Below are 17,830 nucleotides of genomic sequence, written 5' to 3' on the forward strand. Positions count from 1 at the left end.
CCCATCCATCAACCCACCAACCCCATCCATCCATCCACCCACCCATCAATCCATCAACCCATCCATCCACCCACCCATCCACCCATCCATCCACCCATCAATCCATCCATCAGCGTTGTGAAGAGTGAAAATGAAAATGCAAAAAACAGTTTGAGCTGCAAAAGTCTCTGGAGGCATCCAATGGCAGCACAGCTGAGAGTGATGTCAGCGTGAGGTCACGGTATCGTCATGGTGACATCAGACGTAGAGGGGGTGGTATTGTCGGGGGGTGAGTTTCTTCCTGCAGGTAGGACAGGTGCGTGATGATGTCAGAGCGTCTCTGAGACACTGGCTGCAGAACACGTGACCACACTTGGTGGAAACAACCAATCGGCCGCTCTCTACAATCTGAGGAGGAAACAGCAACCAATCAGAGAACAGCTTCAGCTGTCAGGTGTTGAAGGTCAGAGTTACATCACTTCCTGTTCAGACAGGAAGTTCAAGACAAAGCACCAGGCAAAAACCCATGAGGTCAAAGGTCAGATGGTGCCCCCTAATGTTCAGCAGTAAAACCATCAACACAGGAAACAAAGAGAATTTCAAAATAAAAGCCCAGAGCTCCGACATGTTCCTCAGGTGTCTCACCTCAGAGTAAAGGTCCAGACAGACAGGACAGCTGATCAAACCTGGAGTCGCCCTGCAACAACACAGAGACAGGTTCTATTGGGTTCTACTGGTTCCTACTGTCAGGAGCAGGGGCCAGTGTATTACCTGTCTGATACAGCAGAGATATTACCTGGAGGTGTGTGCAGATGATATGACGGCAGGGTTGAGGACAGGGGGCGTGTCTTCGTCTTCATCACTGCTGACGACGTAACTCTCTGCTGCAGTTAGTCTCCCGTTTTGAGGACCTGATAGAGGACACCCAGAGACATGTTGGACTGCCCCTTTAATGAAACCGTTCAAGTCTATTCTCTGGAGCACAAAGTTTTACCTTCATCCACCAGCTGACGCGTCACCACAGAAGAAGAAGAAACGCGTCACCACAGAAGAAGAAGAAGCAGAAGAAGATCAGTTTAGTGTCGACATCAACATGAGTCATAGTAGTGTGTACTAGTCTAAACCTGTGTGTTGTTGTGTTGTGTCGTTGTTGTTGTGTGTTGTTGTGTGTTGTTGTGTTGCTGTTGTGTGTTGTTGTGTTGCTGTTGTGTGTTGTTGTGTGTTGTTGTGTGTTGCTGTGTGTCATTGTGTGTTGCTGTGTGTTATTGTGTGTCGTTGTGTTGTTATTGTGTGTCATTGTGTGTTATTGTGTGTCATTGTGTTGTTATTGTGTGTCGCTGTGTTGTCATTGTGTGTTGCTGTGTGTCATTGTGTGTCGTTGTGTGTCGTGTGTCGTTGTGTGTTGCTGTGTGTCATTGTGTGTCATTGTGTGTTGCTGTGTGTCATTGTGTGTTGCTGTGTTGTTATTGTGTGTTATTGTGTGTCATTGTGTGTTGCTGTGTGTCATTGTGTGTCATTGTGTGTTATTGTGTGTTGCTGTGTGTCATTGTGTGTCATTGTGTGTTATTGTGTGTTGCTGTGTGTCATTGTGTGTCATTGTGTTGTCATTGTGTGTTGCTGTGTGTTATTGTGTGTCGTTGTGTGTCATTGTGTGTTGCTGTGTGTCATTGTGTGTCATTGTGTTGTCATTGTGTTGTTATTGTGTGTCATTGTGTGTTGCTGTGTGTCATTGTGTGTCATTGTGTGTCATTGTGTGTCGTTGTGTGTCGTGTGTCGTTGTGTGTTGCTGTGTGTCATTGTGTGTCATTGTGTGTCATTGTGTGTCATTGTGTGTTATTGTGTGTCATTGTGTTGTTATTGTGTGTCATTGTGTTGTTATTGTGTGTCATTGTGTGTTGCTGTGTGTCATTGTGTGTCATTGTGTGGTGCTGTGTGTCATTGTGTGTCATTGTGTGTCATTGTGTGTCATTGTGTGTCATTGTGTTGTTACCAGCACAGAGTCGTTGTTGGTCAGGTCGACCACAGCAGCTTCTGATCCTTCACAGGTGAGATCGACCACCTCCTCCACACCTGGACACATGACACACTGATTAAAACTGAAACGTCCTTCAGCTGAGACAGTTGTCCCTCCATGTCTCAGGTGAGTCTCAGGTGAGTCTCAGGTGAGTCCTACTGACTGATTATTAGTTCATGCAGACAGGTGAGAGTATTGATCGTTACTGACCCTCCTCAGCGTTGTCCATTACATCAATGGTCTCTGTTGGGGACGCCATGCTAACACTAGCCGTCCTGCTAGCTGTCCTCTTAGCGTTAGTAGCCCGGCTGGTCTTACTGCTCGGTCTGGACACCTGAGGACTTCCTGTTGTCCTCCTCTTCCTCTGAGCCTTGACAAATCACAGACATCAGCTGTGAGTGTCATCCACCTGGACAGGTGACCTGACCTCAGTCTGACATCTCAAAGATCCAATCAATACAGTTAACCCAGTAGTCAGAGACCAGGTGGTCAGAGACCAGGTGATCAGAGTGGGCTGAACTTATGGTCAGTGATCTGACCAGGAGACCAGGTGACCAGGTGACCAGAGACCAGGTGACCAGGTGACCAGGTGACCAGAGACCAGGTGACCAGAGACCAGAGACCAGGTGGTCAGAGTGGGCTGTACTTATGGTCAGTGATCTGACCAGGTGACCAGGTGACCAGAGACCAGGTGACCAGAGACCAGAGACCAGGTGACCAGAGAGGGCTGAACTTATGGTCAGTGATCTGACCAGGAGACCAGGTGACCAGGTGACCAGAGACCAGGTGACCAGGTGACCAGAGACCAGGTGACCAGAGAGGGCTGAACTTATGGTCAGTGATCTGATGCAGCTGCTGGTAATTAAAGTCTCACAGGTAAGAGACGGTTCTTGGTCCAAATGAGAATAAACTGAACCTACCGAGGTGCTCATCTCCTTGGAGACACGTCCAGCCAGCCGAGGTTCCTCTGGTTCCTCTGGTTCCTCTGGTTCCTCCTGGCAGACCACAGGTGAGCCACAGGTGAACGACACTGTCCTCCTGGATTCAGGTAGACGCTAGTGAGCTCAGCAGGTGTTGTGTTCGCGTGCCTCCTCTATGAGGTTTGAATTAGTGAGTTTCAATGACAGGTGAACTCTGACACGACTGTTAGCAACCGTTAGCAGTAAGCTAACTTCACTTTCGCTCGTGCCTTCTCTCTCGTTAGCTGTCAGCAGGTGCAGCTCAGACGTCATTTAAACATTTTAACTTAGACAAAAAGAACGAGAGGACGGACATGTTCCCGCCGGACTGCTGATATTACTGATCGTTTCCTCTTCTTCTTTGATTTTTATTCTTAAACTGCTGCTGCTGCTGCTGCTGCTTCCTCCTCCTCTTCTTCTTCTTCTTCTTCTTCTTCTTCTTCTTCCTCCTCCTCTCGCAGTTTGTTATGTTGTATTAGCGCCACCAACTGGTGCACCTCTGGAAACCGGAAATCTCAGTAACTGAATGCTTTAGACTTTAGAGCAGTGTTTTTCACATTGACTGTATATTAGGGTTAAGTTTTTCAGCCTTTTTTGGGCCAAGATAAATTAAACTCTGTAGCTTATTTAACAATATAAAGTCATTCTTGTCAAAGTGTCTTGAATAGGGATCAAATAAACACAAAGAAAAGTATTTTATATATATATACTGTATATATGTGTGTATATATGTGTGTGTGTATATATATATATATATATATATAATGTGTGTGTGTGTATATATATATATATATATATATATAATGTGTGTGTGTGTGTATATATAACACTGACAATGGCATATTACTTGCAGATAATTTGTTTTCAAAAAATGTTTTTATATCAATTAGGTGAAACTGGATTCTCTCTCGGCACAGTGGTTGAAAAACACTGCTTTAGAGAAAATGAGAACATATATAAAATGAAATGATTTGTTTCATAAAATGATTTTCTAAGATACTGAAACTAAAATAAGAGAATATTTCTGCCTGAAACTGTCAAATGTGCCTGGTTCTGTCTGCGCTTCATTACACTGACCTTTATATGAATGTGTTTAATATAAATGTGTTTAATATAAACGTGTTTAACATGAATGTGTTTAATATGAATGTGTTTAATATAAATGTGTTTAATATAAACGTGTTTAATATGAATGTGTTTAATATGAATGTGTTTAATATAAATGTGTTTAATATAAATGTGTTTAATATAAATGCAGTGAATCAATCAGGATCAATGACACACCAGCATCATAACGAGGACAAACAGAACAAAGACGACGGATCATCTCATCTTTCTTTTTAATGTAACACATTTCCTGTTTTCACAATAAGAGCTTGTGAAGTTACCCTTTTAAACATAGTTGCTGCAAAGATTGGACAGATTCAGACAGTCTGCACAATAAATAAAAAGAGCAAGACATGAGGTCGAGCACAGTTTAAACCACCCACAATTATTCAACACACTCTTTGTTCCATTTCCTGTCTGCGACTTCCTGTCCAGACAGAGAAACATTAGCATTAGCATGAAGCTAGCAGTTGTACCATTAGCTCTGCAGTGAAAAAACAGAAACCATCGAGAAATCAGAAGAGTCCAGTTTAGTGTTCAGCCTGTCAGCAGCTGTGCATTATGGGTACTGTAGTGCTGAGATGTGACCCGATGCAGAAGGAGCGCTCGTTTTGTGGCAGGGGACATCTGGCCAGGCCCCGCAGAGACTGCTTTAAGGCCGGACCTTCATGAGCGCCAGCGGCTGAACCTCCCACTGAGCCGGGACACCTGAATGCAGCACGGCTGAGGAGAGGCAGACGGGTCACATGACATTAGCCATCACCATGGAGATGAGACCCCCCCCCCAAACTGAGTGATGAAGACCAGCTCCAGAGATTCAGCTCATTAAACACGATCCAGATCTTAATGGCCCAGTTTCTGACGGTTTACCTGCGTGTGCAGCTCTAAGTGGAGGAGAAGGTCATGGGATCCACCTGGTTCATCTTCAGGTGGCTGTCGAGGATCTGAAACATTTCCTGGATGTTTGGGACATAACCAGACTGCAGCTTGGACCACACTGGGACGTCTAAGAGAGGGGAAGAAATACAGCGTTACACCAGGAAGTCCCTCCTGTCTCTGCTTCACCTTGATACCTGCTGCCAGTCTGATGTTTGTCTATTGTTAATGTGTCTGAACACATTCACTGACTGTCAGACGTCTCTGTGATGTGTTCATAGGTTGGAGGAAAGCAGAGCATCAGATAAAGAAAGTTAGTGGTTTCTCTCCCTGAGGAGAACCTGCTGTGTCTCCTTCCTCCTGGTCGAGGTGGAGTCAGGTTACAGGAAGTGACTGGACAGACGTTCCTGCTGGAGCTTCAGAGTAAAAGAACTGATCTTCACCATCAGCACACTCTAGCTGCTAATCATAAAAGACCCTCCTCCTCCAATCAGGATCATTATTCAGAGTGATGTCATCATGATGAGACCAATCAGAACGCACCATTCAGAGTGACCTCAAAGGCTCCCGTGGACAGGAAGTGAGTCTCCATCATGTTACAGAGGAAGAAGGCCATCAGACAGGAGAAGATCTGACAAAGGAGAGAGGATGAGTCAGTCTGTTGCTACGGTAACCAGGTAAAAGCAGTAAGGGCGGTTACCTTGTTGTCCTGACTCCAGGTCCAGGCTCTGGGAGTGTCGAGGCCAAGGAGGACGAAGGGATTCTGACCGCTCACGATCAACAGGATGGAGAGCAGCTTCAGGTACGAGATCAGGTTACCCACACACCTGAAGGCGGAGGTCATAACAGGTGTAGAGTCACTGACCAATCACAGACACAACACCTGAACACTCACGTTAATCTGATCACACGTGGAATTAACGTGAGCCAGCTGATCACCTGTGGCTGGTAGCTAACATGTACAAAGAACCACTATCTACTGTTAGTGCCTCAAACACGGCTAGCAGCAGCAGCTAGCAGCAGCAGCAGCTAGCTGCCAGCGGCTAGCTGCCAGCGGCTAGCAGCAGCAGCTAGCAGCAGCAGCAGCTGTTACTGCGTCTGTGTCCCACTGTACCCTCAGTCTAAAGTAGCCCACCTGATGACATCTGCCCAAATCCCCCAAGGCATCATGGGAACTATAGTAATGTCCCACCTGTTGAGAGGGGTAGGGGGATAGTTGTCTCCCTCGATGCGAATGTCCGGGTACACCTGGCTGATGGCCTGAGAGTAATCCTGGAACACTTTGCTGTAACCTCAGGAGATACTGACAACACAGAACGGTTCATCATTTATTGACAGCTGCTTGAAATGTTTTAAGGTTTCACATCAAACACATCAGTTATCAATCATCAATTCATCTTCTATAGACTTCCTGTTGAAATAAAACGGGAGCAGTTTACTGTCCCAGCTAGCTGTTAGCTTTAGCTCCTATTTAGCTCCTTGTTAACCACACATTATCTGTTGATGCTAGCTGTTAGCTTTAGCTCCTATTTAGCTCCTTGTTAACTACACATTATCTGTTGATGCTAGCTGTTAGCTTTAGCTCCTATTTAGCTCCTTGTTAACTACACATTATCTGTTGATGCTAGCTGTTAGCTTTAGCTCCTATTCAGCTCCTTGTTAACTACACATTATCTGTTGATGCTAGCTGTTAGCTTTAGCTCCTATTTAGCTCCTTGTTAACTACACATTATCTGTTGATGCTAGCTGTTAGCTTTAGCTCCTATTTAGCTCCTTGTTAACTACACATTATCTGTTGATGCTAGCTGTTAGCTTTAGCTCCTATTTAGCTCCTTGTTAACTACACATTATCTGTTGATGCTAGCTGTTAGCTTTAGCTCCTATTTAGCTCCTTGTTAACTACACATTATCTGTTGATGCTAGCTGTTAGCTTTAGCTCCTATTCAGCTCCTTGTTAACTACACATTATCTGTTGATGCTAGCTGTTAGCTTTAGCTCCTATTCAGCTCCTTGTTAACTACACATTATCTGTTGATGCTAGCTGTTAGCTTTAGCTCCTATTCAGCTCCTTGTTAACTACACATTATCTGTTGATGCTAGCTGTTAGCTTTAGCTCCTATTCAGCTCCTTGTTAACTACACATTATCTGTTGATGCTAGCTGTTAGCTTTAGCTCCTATTTAGCTCCTTGTTAACCACACATTATCTGTTGATGCTAGCTGTTAGCTTTAGCTCCTATTCAACTCCTTGTTAACTACACATTATCTGTTGATGCTAGCTGTTAGCTTTAGCTCCTATTTAGCTCCTTGTTAACCACACATTATCTGTTGATGCTAGCTGTTAGCTTTAGCTCCTATTCAGCTCCTTGTTAACTACACATTATCTGTTGATGCTAGCTGTTAGCTTTAGCTCCTATTTAACACCTTGTTAACTACACATTATCTGTTGATGCTAGCTGTTAGCTTTAGCTCCTTGTTAACCACACATTATCTGTTGATGCTAGCTGTTAGCTTTAGCTCCTATTTAGCTCCTTGTTAACCACACATTATCTGTTGATGCTAGCTGTTAGCTTTAGCTCCTATTTAGCTCCTTGTTAACTACACATTATCTGTTGATGCTAGCTGTTAGCTTTAGCTCCTATTTAACACCTTGTTAACTACACATTATCTGTTGATGCTAGCTGTTAGCTTTAGCTCCTATTTAGCTCCTTGTTAACCACACATTATCTGTTGATGCTAGCTGTTAGCTTTAGCTCCTATTTAGCTCCTTGTTAACCACACATTATCTGTTGATGCTAGCTGTTAGCTTTAGCTCCTATTCAGCTCCTTGTTAACTACACATTATCTGTTGATGCTAGCTGTTAGCTTTAGCTCCTATTCAGCTCCTTGTTAACTACACATTATCTGTTGATGCTAGCTGTTAGCTTTAGCTCCTATTTAGCTCCTTGTTAACTACACATTATCTGTTGATGCTAGCTGTTAGCTTTAGCTCCTATTTAGCTCCTTGTTAACCACACATTATCTGTTGATGCTAGCTGTTAGCTTTAGCTCCTATTTAACACCTTGTTAACTACACATTATCTGTTGATGCTAGCTGTTAGCTTTAGCTCCTATTTAGCTCCTTGTTAACCACACATTATCTGTTGATGCTAGCTGTTAGCTTTAGCTCCTATTTAGCTCCTTGTTAACCACACATTATCTGTTGATGCTAGCTGTTAGCTTTAGCTCCTATTTAACACCTTGTTAACTACACATTATCTGTTGATGCTAGCTGTTAGCTTTAGCTCCTATTTAACACCTTGTTAACTACACATTATCTGTTGATGCTAGCTGTTAGCTTTAGCTCCTATTTAGCTCCTTGTTAACCACACATTATCTGTTGATGCTAGCTGTTAGCTTTAGCTCCTATTTAGCTCCTTGTTAACTACACATTATCTGTTGATGCTAGCTGTTAGCTTTAGCTCCTATTTAGCTCCTTGTTAACCACACATTATCTGTTGATGCTAGCTGTTAGCTTTAGCTCCTATTTAACACCTTGTTAACTACACATTATCTGTTGATGCTAGCTGTTAGCTTTAGCTCCTATTTAACACCTTGTTAACTACACATTATCTGTTGATGCTAGCTGTTAGCTTAACCGTTAGCTTCAGAGCTAATCTCACCAGTACTGGAACTTGAGCACGGGCCCGCTGTACAGAGAGGACTTGGCGGGCTTCCCGGCCTCCGTGTCCGGCAGGGTGTCCGGAGAGAAGCCGGGGCCGTCGGCCGCCTGGTGTCCGGGCTGCGGGCTCGACCTGCCGAGATAAACGTCCCGCACCGTGAGGGCTGTGAAGAGGAGCAGGGCGGCGAGGAGGCCGGCCTGGCTGTACTCCGCCATGTCTGCTGTCCTCGGCCACACTTCCGGTTGGATCCTTCACAATACGAGAGCTCCTGAAGAAAAGTAAAAGTTCACATTATTTAAATTTACGGTTAAAGAATTTAAACATTATTTAAGCACATTAAACGAAACAGGAATGTTTCTGCTGAACGAGTCCACCTGCTTCTACACATGTTGCTGATTTGAAAAGTGCTATAGCAATACAAGATTATTATTATTATTATTATTATTATTACTATTAGTAGTAGTATAAGTTTTGTTCTTTTATTATGAAGGAAAAACGGTCGTCTTCCGGTATGTGAGCGACAGTTTCCGGTAAACATCATCAATCAGCTCGTTAATCTTTTTAATGATGTTTAATTGATCATAATAATATACTGATACAACTGTTCATTGTTTTGATTTAAAATAAATGTTTGTTTCTATAAACAAATGTAACGTCACATTCTCGAGACGTATATGTGACATGTGACGTCATAAATATGAGACGCTCCACTGCCGGTAGAAAGCGCGACGAAGGTGAAGGAATGAATTATAAAAACGTAAAATCAGAGTTTTAAAGTTTTTCCTGTTGCCCCACCATGCTCGGTGTGGGGGTGTCCGTGAGGTCCTGTGTCCGACGGTCCCGTTTAACTTTGATCATCAGGACGTCTCCTCTCATCTGCTCTGCAGCTCCATTGCGTGTCGAGACTCCGTCCTGTGTCAGGACCCTGTCTGGTGTCAGGACCCTGTCTGGTATTGGGACCCTGTCTGGTATTGGGACCCTGTCTGGTATTGGGACCCCGCCTGGAGTCAGGACCCTGTCTGGTGTCAGGACCCTGTCAGGTTTAGGGACCCTGTCTGGTATTGGGACCCCGCCTGGAGTCAGGACCCTGTCTGGTATTGGGACCCCGCCTGGAGTCAGGACCCTGTCAGGTTTAGGGACCCTGTCTGGTATTGGGACCCCGTCTGGTGTCAGGACCCTGTCTGGTGTCAGGACCCTGTCAGGTGTCGGTGGTGCCAGTAGTGGTGATTTGGTGGGGGTCGCAGGTGCCCCAGGATCCGGTGGATGGTACAGTGAGCTCTCAGACTCGACTCCGGTTCACCTGTGTGAAGACTTCCTGGTGACTGTACAGCAGGTGAGCGGATTGCCGTGGTGGCTGAGCATTGCCGTGGCAACGCTGTCAGTCAGGACGCTAATCACTCTTCCACTCGCTGCCTACCAGATGGTCATCATCTCCAAGGTGAGTTATTGTTGTGTTGCAGTGAGCTCCACCTCCATGTTACCATGTCTCCATGCTGGTATCACCTCTACCTGCATGGAGACAGACGAGTGTCCAACATGTCAGCAGAGTTTCATTGATCATTGATCAGACTAAAGAAATTTGAGTTCAGTTTAACAATTTAATAAGATTTAATTGATCCGTGAGATTGTTTGTAGAACATATAACACAGAGCAGTTTTAGAGTTTTAACATCCTTCAGAATCTTCTGCATTTCTTCATAAAATGACTCAAAACATCAACAGATCTTCATCAGACTCCTGAAATTAGACAAAGAACCCGATCAAACACATGAAACACAAGTACTGGACTAAAATGAGCCGATATTACATATCAGAGAGGAGCTCCTCTAGGATCCAGTCAGAGTCCATGTGTTCAGAAGTGTTTCCATCAATGTAATGAGACTCAGGTGTGGTTCAGTTCCTGGTTTAGTTTCAATAAATCAGGGATTTGTCTCAGTCTGATCTTCACAACACATGTTTGTGGACAAAGGAGCTTTCTGAGGAGCTCAGAGAAAGAGTTGTTGTTGCTCATCAGGCTGGAAAAGGTTCCAGAACCATCTCTAAAGAGTTTGGAACCCACACATAATCCACAGTCAGACAGATTGAAGACGACTGTTCCCCTCCACAGGAGTGGTCCACCAACAAAGATCACTCCATAATAGTCTGAGAGGTCCCAGAGGAACCCAGGGGAACTTCTAAGCAGCTGAAGGCCTCTCTCTCATTGGCTGATGTTAATGTTGATGAATCCACTGAACAACCATGGTGTGATGGACAAAGACACTGCTCTCCAAGAAGAACATTTCTAAACATGATGTGGACAAGACAGAAGACTATTGGGACAATGTTTAGTGGACAGATGAGACCAAAGTAGAATAGTTTGGTTTAAATGAGATGAACCAACACTGCATCATTCCAGCATCAGAACCTCATCCCTCCATCAAACATGGGGGTGCTAATGTCCTGGTTTGGGCCTGTTCTGCTGCATCTGGACCAGGACGGCTTGTCCTCATTGATGGACCAATGAATTCTGAATTCTACCAGTGAACTCTAAAAGAAAATGTCAGGACATCTGTCCATGAGCTGAATGTGAAGAGAAACTGGGTCATGCAGCAAGACAACGAGCCCAAGAACACAAGTGGTTCTACAAAAGAACGGTTAAAGAAGAACAAGATGAATGTTTAGGAACGGCCAAGTCAAAGTCCTGACCTTAATCCAATAGAAATGTTGTGGAAGGACCTGAAGCAAGCAGTTGATGTGAGGAAACCCACCAACATCTCAGAACTGAATTGGTTCTGTTCTGAGGAATGGGCTAAAATTCCTCCAAGCTGCTGTAGACCACTGATCAGCAGTTACCAGAAACATTTAGTGACAAGGAGGTCACAGCAGATACTGGACACAAGGAGGACATGATATGGAATATTGGCTCACTTTAGTCTAATCTTTACACTGCCTGGCCAAAAACAAAGTCTCCACCTGGATCTAACTAATAAACAGGTATTCACCTCCTATTGGACAATTACTGCATGGGTGATTATCTTTCAGCTGACAACAAGTTATTTAAGCCCAACTGATGCAATGAGTAGCTTCTCATTCCTTCAACAACCATGTCTAAAGACACATCCTGTGGTCGTCTGTTTGAGAAGGGTCAAATCATTGGCATGCATCAAGCAGAGCAAACATCTAAGGCGATTGTAGAAACTACTAAAACTGGGTTAAGAACTGTCCAAGGCATTATTAAAAACTGGAAGGATAGTGGAGAAGCATCAGGGTAAGAAGAGAGGCAGATGAATATACTGAATGACCAGGTTATTCCATCAATGGATCATATTCCAAGATGACAATGCCAGGATTCATGGGGCTCAGATTGTGAAAGAGTGGTTCAGGGAGCATGAGACATCATCTTCACACATGGATTGGCCACCACAGAGTCCAGACCTTAACCCCGTTTAGAATCTTTGGGATGTGCTGGAGAAGGCTTTGTGCAGTGGTCAGACTTTTTTTTTCACCAGGCATGGTACGTCTTGTGTGTTTGGTCGGGTTCTTTGTCGACTTTCAGGATGGTTTGAGTCATTTTTTTGAAGAAATGTGGAATATTCTGAAGGTTAAACCTTTGAAGCAGTTCTGAATTAAATACATTCAGTAATTGTTCTGTGACCTGATGTGAACAATATAAACTCTGCTTCATGTCCATAAATCAGGGCCCGTATTCCTAAAGATTCCTAGAATCCTCTCAGAGAGCTCCTAACTCAGCCTAAATGTTCCTAGCTAGGAGTCTTAGCTTAGCAGTGATTCCAGAACATTCTCAGAGAACTCTGATCAAGGAATGGACAGAAACTCTGATCTCAGTGAGGTGTGGTTGACCCCGTTGTGATTGGTTGATCCTAAAAGCTAGATAAAAATACACTGTTGGTGAGAATTGGCCTAGAATGGAGCGTCAGATCAACAGACTTAATAATAGAATCTAATCTCTATAAAGACTGTGTAATTCTAAATAATATTTTACATAACATAAATAAATAGTAGCTCTTCTTTAAAATGATCCTACAACATGTGTGATTAAACTCAGATCTTCCACAAACTGAACACCAATGGAGAAGAAAACAAGTAGGAAACCCAACTGGACAGAGGAACAGTGTTTGCTTCTGGATCAACTGGTCAATGAGATTAAAAGTGTTTAAGACGTAGATTTGGCTCCAATGTCACACTACAAGACAAGAAGCAGACATGAGGAAATATAACACAACAGATAAATGACTCCTTTCTGCTTCAGAAACTCCTAAGGCTCCTAAAAGTCCTCCTCCCTACTCTGAGCAGATCTCACCTTAGGAGCTCTCTGAAGAGCTGAGGTTCTTTAGGAATACCTTTTATCTTTACTAGGATCTACTCTGAGAAAACATCATGATTCTAACAATGTTCTTAGAGTTTATCCACAAGGAGCAACTCTTTGAATCTTTAGGAATACGGCCCTGGACTCTGATTAAAACAGTTTGTCCTCAGAAAGATAAAATATGTCAAGAATCCTCCTCCCCTCCCTCTTCATTTTATCTTCCTCCTCCTCCTGCTCCTCCTCCTGCTCCTCCTCTTCCTCCTCCTTTTGTTGTCATCTTACTCCTCCTCTTCATCCTCTTCTTCTCTTTGTCTTATTCCTCCTCCTCTTCTCTTCCTCCCCCTCCTCTCCCACGACTTCTGTCCTCCCCCTTCCAAACATTTTTGGACTCTTGACTTTAAATAAACAGAAACTGAAACCTGAGCGACCGTCATAACCCCTACTGGTAACCATAGTAACCCCCAGGTGATGTGCAGGTGGAGGCGCTGCAGGTGGAGGTCTCTGACCTGGCGAAGAAGCTGCGTTACGAAGTTTCTGTCCGAGCAAAAGAGAGAGGCTGGACGGAAAAACAGAGCCGGTAAGAACCCCAACAAGAGAACAGAACATCTGGATCAGAACTCCATCACAGGGAAAGGGGCTGAAGATCAGGCAGGTTCTCAACTTTCACAAGAATTCAGGTTCTATAGAGTTAAGGGTCTAAAGGATTTAGGTTCTAAGAGTTCAGATCCTAAAGAGTTCTGGTCCTTATGGCTTCAGGTTCTGGTGAATTCAGGTTCTGAAGGAGCTGTAAGTGCTGTCTGTTCTTTATTCAGGTTCCAGTTCCAGAAGAACCTACGTCGTCTTGTTTCTCAACTCTACATCAGGGACAACTGTCACCCTTTCAAAGCCAGTCTGCTGGTCTGGGTTCAGATCCCCCTCTGGGTCAGTCTCTCTCTGGCCCTCAGAAACCTGAGCCTGGTTCAGTCAGGTAAGAACGAGGTTGACCAGAACCCCGACCAGAACCCTGACTAGAATCCTGAGACATCCTGACCAGGACTGTGACTAGAACCCTGACCAGAACTATGACCCATCCTGACCAGAACCATGACTCATTCCTGACCAGAACCATGACTCATTCCTGACCAGAACCATGACTGATCCTGTCCAGAACTCCGACTCATCCTGACCAGAACCCTGACCAGAACCCTGACCAGAACCATGACCAGAACCCTGACTAATCCTGACCAGAACCTTGACCGATCCTGTCCAGAACCCTGTCCCGAACCTTGACTCATCCTGTCTAGAACCCTGATCGATCCCGTCGAGTACCCTGGCTCATCCTGGCCAGAACCCTGACTAGAATTCTGACTAGAACCCTGACTGATCCTGTCTAGAACCCTGACCAGAACCCTGACCGAGTCTTTGACCCGTGTCTGTTGTGTGCAGACGTGCAGGCCAAGCTGGCAGCAGGGGGCGCTCTGTGGTTCCCTGACCTCACTGTACCGGACTCCACCTGGATCCTACCTGTGTGTCTGGGACTCACCAACCTGCTCCTCGTGGAGGTCGGTCTGATTGTAGGTGTGTAGTCACCTGACCTGATGTCATCAGTCTAAACGCTGTGTTCTTCTTCAGGTGTTTTCTGTGCAGAGAGTCGGAGTCTCTTCTTTCCAGAAGCTGGTCCTGAACGTCATCAGAGGTTTCTCTGTCCTGATGGTCCCCATCGCTGCCATGGTCCCCTCTGTGAGTTGGAGTGGTTGGTGTGTGTGTGTGTGGGGGGGTTAGGGTTAGGGTTGGGGGTTAGCAGCAATAATCTTTTCTATCATGTCCCTAAAAGTTTATTTGTTTATTAAGAGAGTGACAGGCAGGGTGGGTAGGCTGCTGGCAGGAACAGGTGGGTTTTGAGGTGGGATTTGAAAATAGTCAATGTGTCAATGTTACGGATGTTTGGTGGAAGGGAATTCCAGAGGCGGGGCTCGGAACGGCTGAGGGCTCTGGACCCCATGGTGGTCATGGTGAGGCTGATGGATGATGATGATGATCTGAGAGTCCGGCTGGGTGTGTTGATGTGGAGAAGTTCAGTCAGATAAGGAGGGGCCAGGTTGTGGAGGGCTTTGAATGTTAAGAGGAGGATTTTATAGAGGATGCGGTGTGTGATGGGAAGCCAGTGAAGCTGCTGGTGATTAGAAGGAGTCCTGATGATAATCCAGGCTGCACAATTTTGAACAAGTTGCAGTTTACGGAAGGACTTGAGGGTGAGACCAGTGAGAAGTGAGTTGGGGAAAGGTAGAGCTGGGTGTCGTCTTCTTTGCAATGAACGTGAATATTGTATTTATGGAATATGTGACCTTGGGGGAGGAGGTAAATGATAAAGAGGACTGGACCGAGGACAGAACCCTGTGGTACATCAGAGGAGATGGGAGATGGCTGGGATGCAAAAGTTTTTAATTGAATGAATTGAGTTCAGCCAGTGAGATAAGAGTGGAACCAGTCCAGAGGTGTGCCAGATAATCCAATGGATGCCAGTCTATGGAGAAGGTCAGGTCAAGGAGGATGAGAATAGATAGGAGTCCAGAGTCTGCTGCCAGGAGGAGGTTGTTGGTTATTTTGAGTAGAGCTGTTTCAGTGCTGTGATGGGGACGAAAACCGGACTGGAGCTGTTTATAAAGGTTATTGTTGGAGAGATGAGAGTGAAGTTGGGATGCAACAGTTTTTTCCAGGATTTTAGAGAGTAATGGTGAGTTGGAAATAGGCCAGAGGTTATTGACATTACTGGGGTCTAAACCAGGTTTCTTAAGAATCAGAGTTACTGCAGCACATTTGAGAGATGGTGGGACTGAACCAGAGATGAGGGAGGAGTGGATGATGGTGGTGATCAGAGAAGACGGGGAGAGGAGACAGACTTTGACCGGGGTGTTGGAAGGGGGTCGAGTTGACAGGTGGATGGTTTCGATTTTCTGATGAGTTCTGATACATCAGCAACAGAGGGAAGGTGGGGATTAGAGAATGGTTGAAAGGAAAGGGTGGGTGGGTGGGTGGGGGGGACAGGAGGGAATGTATTGTAAGAGACGTGAGAGACCAGTTGCTGATGGATATTTTCAATTTTTGCACTGAAAAAGTTCATGAGTGAATTATATTGTTCATAACAAACAGATAACAAACACAACACAGCCATCTTGTAGTGAAAGTTAGCTTAGCATTGCTATGTAGCATGCCTTGGTGACTGGTTTCCCTGGGGAGTTCCATGTGTGAACAACATGGAGGAAATCTCCATCTTCTTCTGGATTGTATAATGATCACAATGGTAGAATGTGATGATGTCCAGGATAAATAAAATGTCCAAAGGTTGAATTGTGTGTACGTTGCCTCCTGTAGTGGAATCAGGATTTTGTAGCCAGATTCACTTTCAAGAGGTAAGAACCCAACGTGGAACACTTTGGGTTCTTTGGTTCTCCAGATGTCCAGATGGAGAGTGGGCCTGGTTCTATTGTTACTAGAACCTTTGTGGTATTTATCTAAACTCTTGGTCCAGTTCTAGTCAAGGGGTTGCTGAATGAGTTCAGAATGATATCATTGCTATCAGGGTGTTTTCTACTCTCTGATCTAGAAGATGTTTTAGTTTATCACTAATTAATCAGACACAATGTTACTGACACTGAAGTCTGACCTATCATAGAGACCAGGGTCCATAGAGACCAGGGTCCATAGAGACCAGGGTCCATGGAGACCAGGGTCCATGGAGACCAGGCTCCATAGAGACCAGGGTCCATACAGAGACCATGGTCCGCAGAGACCATGGTCCGCGGAGACCATGGTCCGCGGAGACCAGGGTCCATATAGAGACCAGGGTCCATATAGAGACCAGGGTCCATGGAGAGACCAGGGTCCATGGAGAGACCAGGGTCCATAGAGACCAGGGTCAGGATCATGAACCTGATGGTTCTGGAGATAGTCCTGATTTATTTGGTCTTTTTAGGCTTCACCTCTCAGCAGCCTGGGACTGAGGAGGTTAAAGCAATGAAAACATAGACTGGTATTCACGACACAGGACATTGACGTCCTCAGGTTCAAGATGTCACTGAGGACGTGTTCAAAACAACAACCTTCCTTCCTGTTCAGACCTGGAGATTCATCCTGTGATGGGGTGTGTTCAGGTTCATGTCCAGACCGGAGGAATTCAGAGGATTCCTGTTCAGATCTTTGCAGTGGATGAATATTTCTGAGCATGTCGAGTCAGGTCTCACATTCTTGTTGGATCATAAGATTAGTGTTTCTCTCTCAGATCAGGACCTGAGCCTTACTCTCTGAAATGTTAGCAAACCGACAGACGACTTAATAATAATAATAATAATAATAATAATAATAATAATAACAATAACAATAATAATAACAATAACAGCAACACATAAAGACGTAAAACCAGATTCAGGCTGAGGGATTGGACCAGGTCTGTTTGTCAGTCTCAGATCAGGTTCTGTCGGTCTGAATCAGCTGTGTCAGTACCAGGCTGTCCCTGTGTGTCCACTCTAACATGTTTGTGTCTTCTCTTTCCAAGTCCATGGCTCTGTACTGGTTCACCTCCAGTCTGGTGGGATTCAGTCACAACCTCATCCTTCGCTCTCCTGCTGTCCGCAGAGTCCTCGGACTCAAGACTCCGTCAGATTCTCCGTACAGAGACCTGTTGACAGCGTTCATCAGCAGATACTTCAAATAAAGACTGACTAGAGTGGAGCTGTCAGACCCTGAGTTCTGTCTGTAAGGCTGCGTACAGCTATAAGAACAGAACCTGTTGATTTCTTTTAAATGTCTCAATGATACGTCTTCAGTGGGTTGACGGTGGAGTTGAACTGTGTTTATTTAATGTTCAGACTGATGTTAAAAATATTCAGAGACAGGAAGAATCCATGTGACCTTGGACTGGAGTATTTCCTGTTTATTCTTAACTTCCAGAGAA

General features: G+C 44.8%; 3 protein-coding genes across 4 annotated transcripts; 1 reads left to right on the plus strand and 2 right to left on the minus strand.

The window, feature by feature from the left end:
- Positions 1-55: 55 nt before the first annotated feature.
- On the minus strand, positions 56-3,048 carry rnf4 (ring finger protein 4). The gene is made up of 7 exons (XM_084550010.1): positions 2,914-3,048; positions 2,204-2,363; positions 1,970-2,049; positions 974-986; positions 776-890; positions 625-676; positions 56-387 (listed from the first exon to the last, which is right to left on the minus strand). Exons 1-7 carry the CDS (start codon positions 2,923-2,925, stop codon positions 238-240), a joined length of 582 nt encoding a protein of 193 aa, XP_084406136.1. The 5' UTR covers positions 2,926-3,048; the 3' UTR covers positions 56-237.
- A 1,227-nt stretch (positions 3,049-4,275) lies between these two features.
- selenot2 (selenoprotein T, 2) lies at positions 4,276-8,823 on the minus strand. The gene is made up of 6 exons (XM_084549474.1): positions 8,596-8,823; positions 6,128-6,238; positions 5,636-5,762; positions 5,479-5,566; positions 4,930-5,065; positions 4,276-4,782 (listed from the first exon to the last, which is right to left on the minus strand). Exons 1-5 carry the CDS (start codon positions 8,808-8,810, stop codon positions 4,944-4,946), a joined length of 663 nt encoding a protein of 220 aa, XP_084405600.1. The 5' UTR covers positions 8,811-8,823; the 3' UTR covers positions 4,276-4,782; positions 4,930-4,943.
- A 271-nt stretch (positions 8,824-9,094) lies between these two features.
- cox18 (cytochrome c oxidase assembly factor COX18) lies at positions 9,095-17,600 on the plus strand. Of its 2 annotated transcripts, XM_084550273.1 has the most exons (7): positions 9,095-9,743; positions 9,798-10,033; positions 13,377-13,477; positions 13,713-13,867; positions 14,326-14,441; positions 14,512-14,619; positions 17,432-17,600. In XM_084550273.1, the coding sequence occupies exons 1-7, from the start codon at positions 9,392-9,394 to the stop codon at positions 17,588-17,590; spliced, it is 1,227 nt and encodes a 408-aa protein (XP_084406399.1). In that variant the 5' UTR covers positions 9,095-9,391; the 3' UTR covers positions 17,591-17,600. The 2 variants fall into 2 exon arrangements, with proteins under 2 accessions (XP_084406399.1, XP_084406398.1); XM_084550272.1 differs by having other exon boundaries at positions 9,095-10,033.
- The last annotated feature ends 230 nt before the right edge of the window (positions 17,601-17,830 follow it).

Source organism: Chelon labrosus, assembly GCF_963514085.1.
Source record: "Chelon labrosus genome assembly, chromosome: 8".
Classification (NCBI taxonomy): domain Eukaryota; kingdom Metazoa; phylum Chordata; class Actinopteri; order Mugiliformes; family Mugilidae; genus Chelon; species Chelon labrosus.

Bases quoted from the DNA above. Each gene is read 5' to 3' on its own strand.
- rnf4 (XM_084550010.1), bottom strand. The intron at 2,050-2,203 runs GTCAGTAACGAT...TCATGTGTCCAG, and splicing joins AATGGACAACGCTGAGGAGG to GTGTGGAGGAGGTGGTCGAT. The intron at 388-624 runs GTGAGACACCTG...TTTCCTCCTCAG, and splicing joins GTCTGGACCTTTACTCTGAG to ATTGTAGAGAGCGGCCGATT.
- cox18 (XM_084550272.1), top strand. From the start codon at position 9,392: ATGCTCGGTGTGGGGGTGTCCGTGAGGTCCTGTGTCCGACGGTCCCGT. The intron at 13,868-14,325 runs GTAAGAACGAGG...TGTTGTGTGCAG, and splicing joins CCTGAGCCTGGTTCAGTCAG to ACGTGCAGGCCAAGCTGGCA. The intron at 14,442-14,511 runs GTCGGTCTGATT...GTTCTTCTTCAG, and splicing joins CCAACCTGCTCCTCGTGGAG to GTGTTTTCTGTGCAGAGAGT.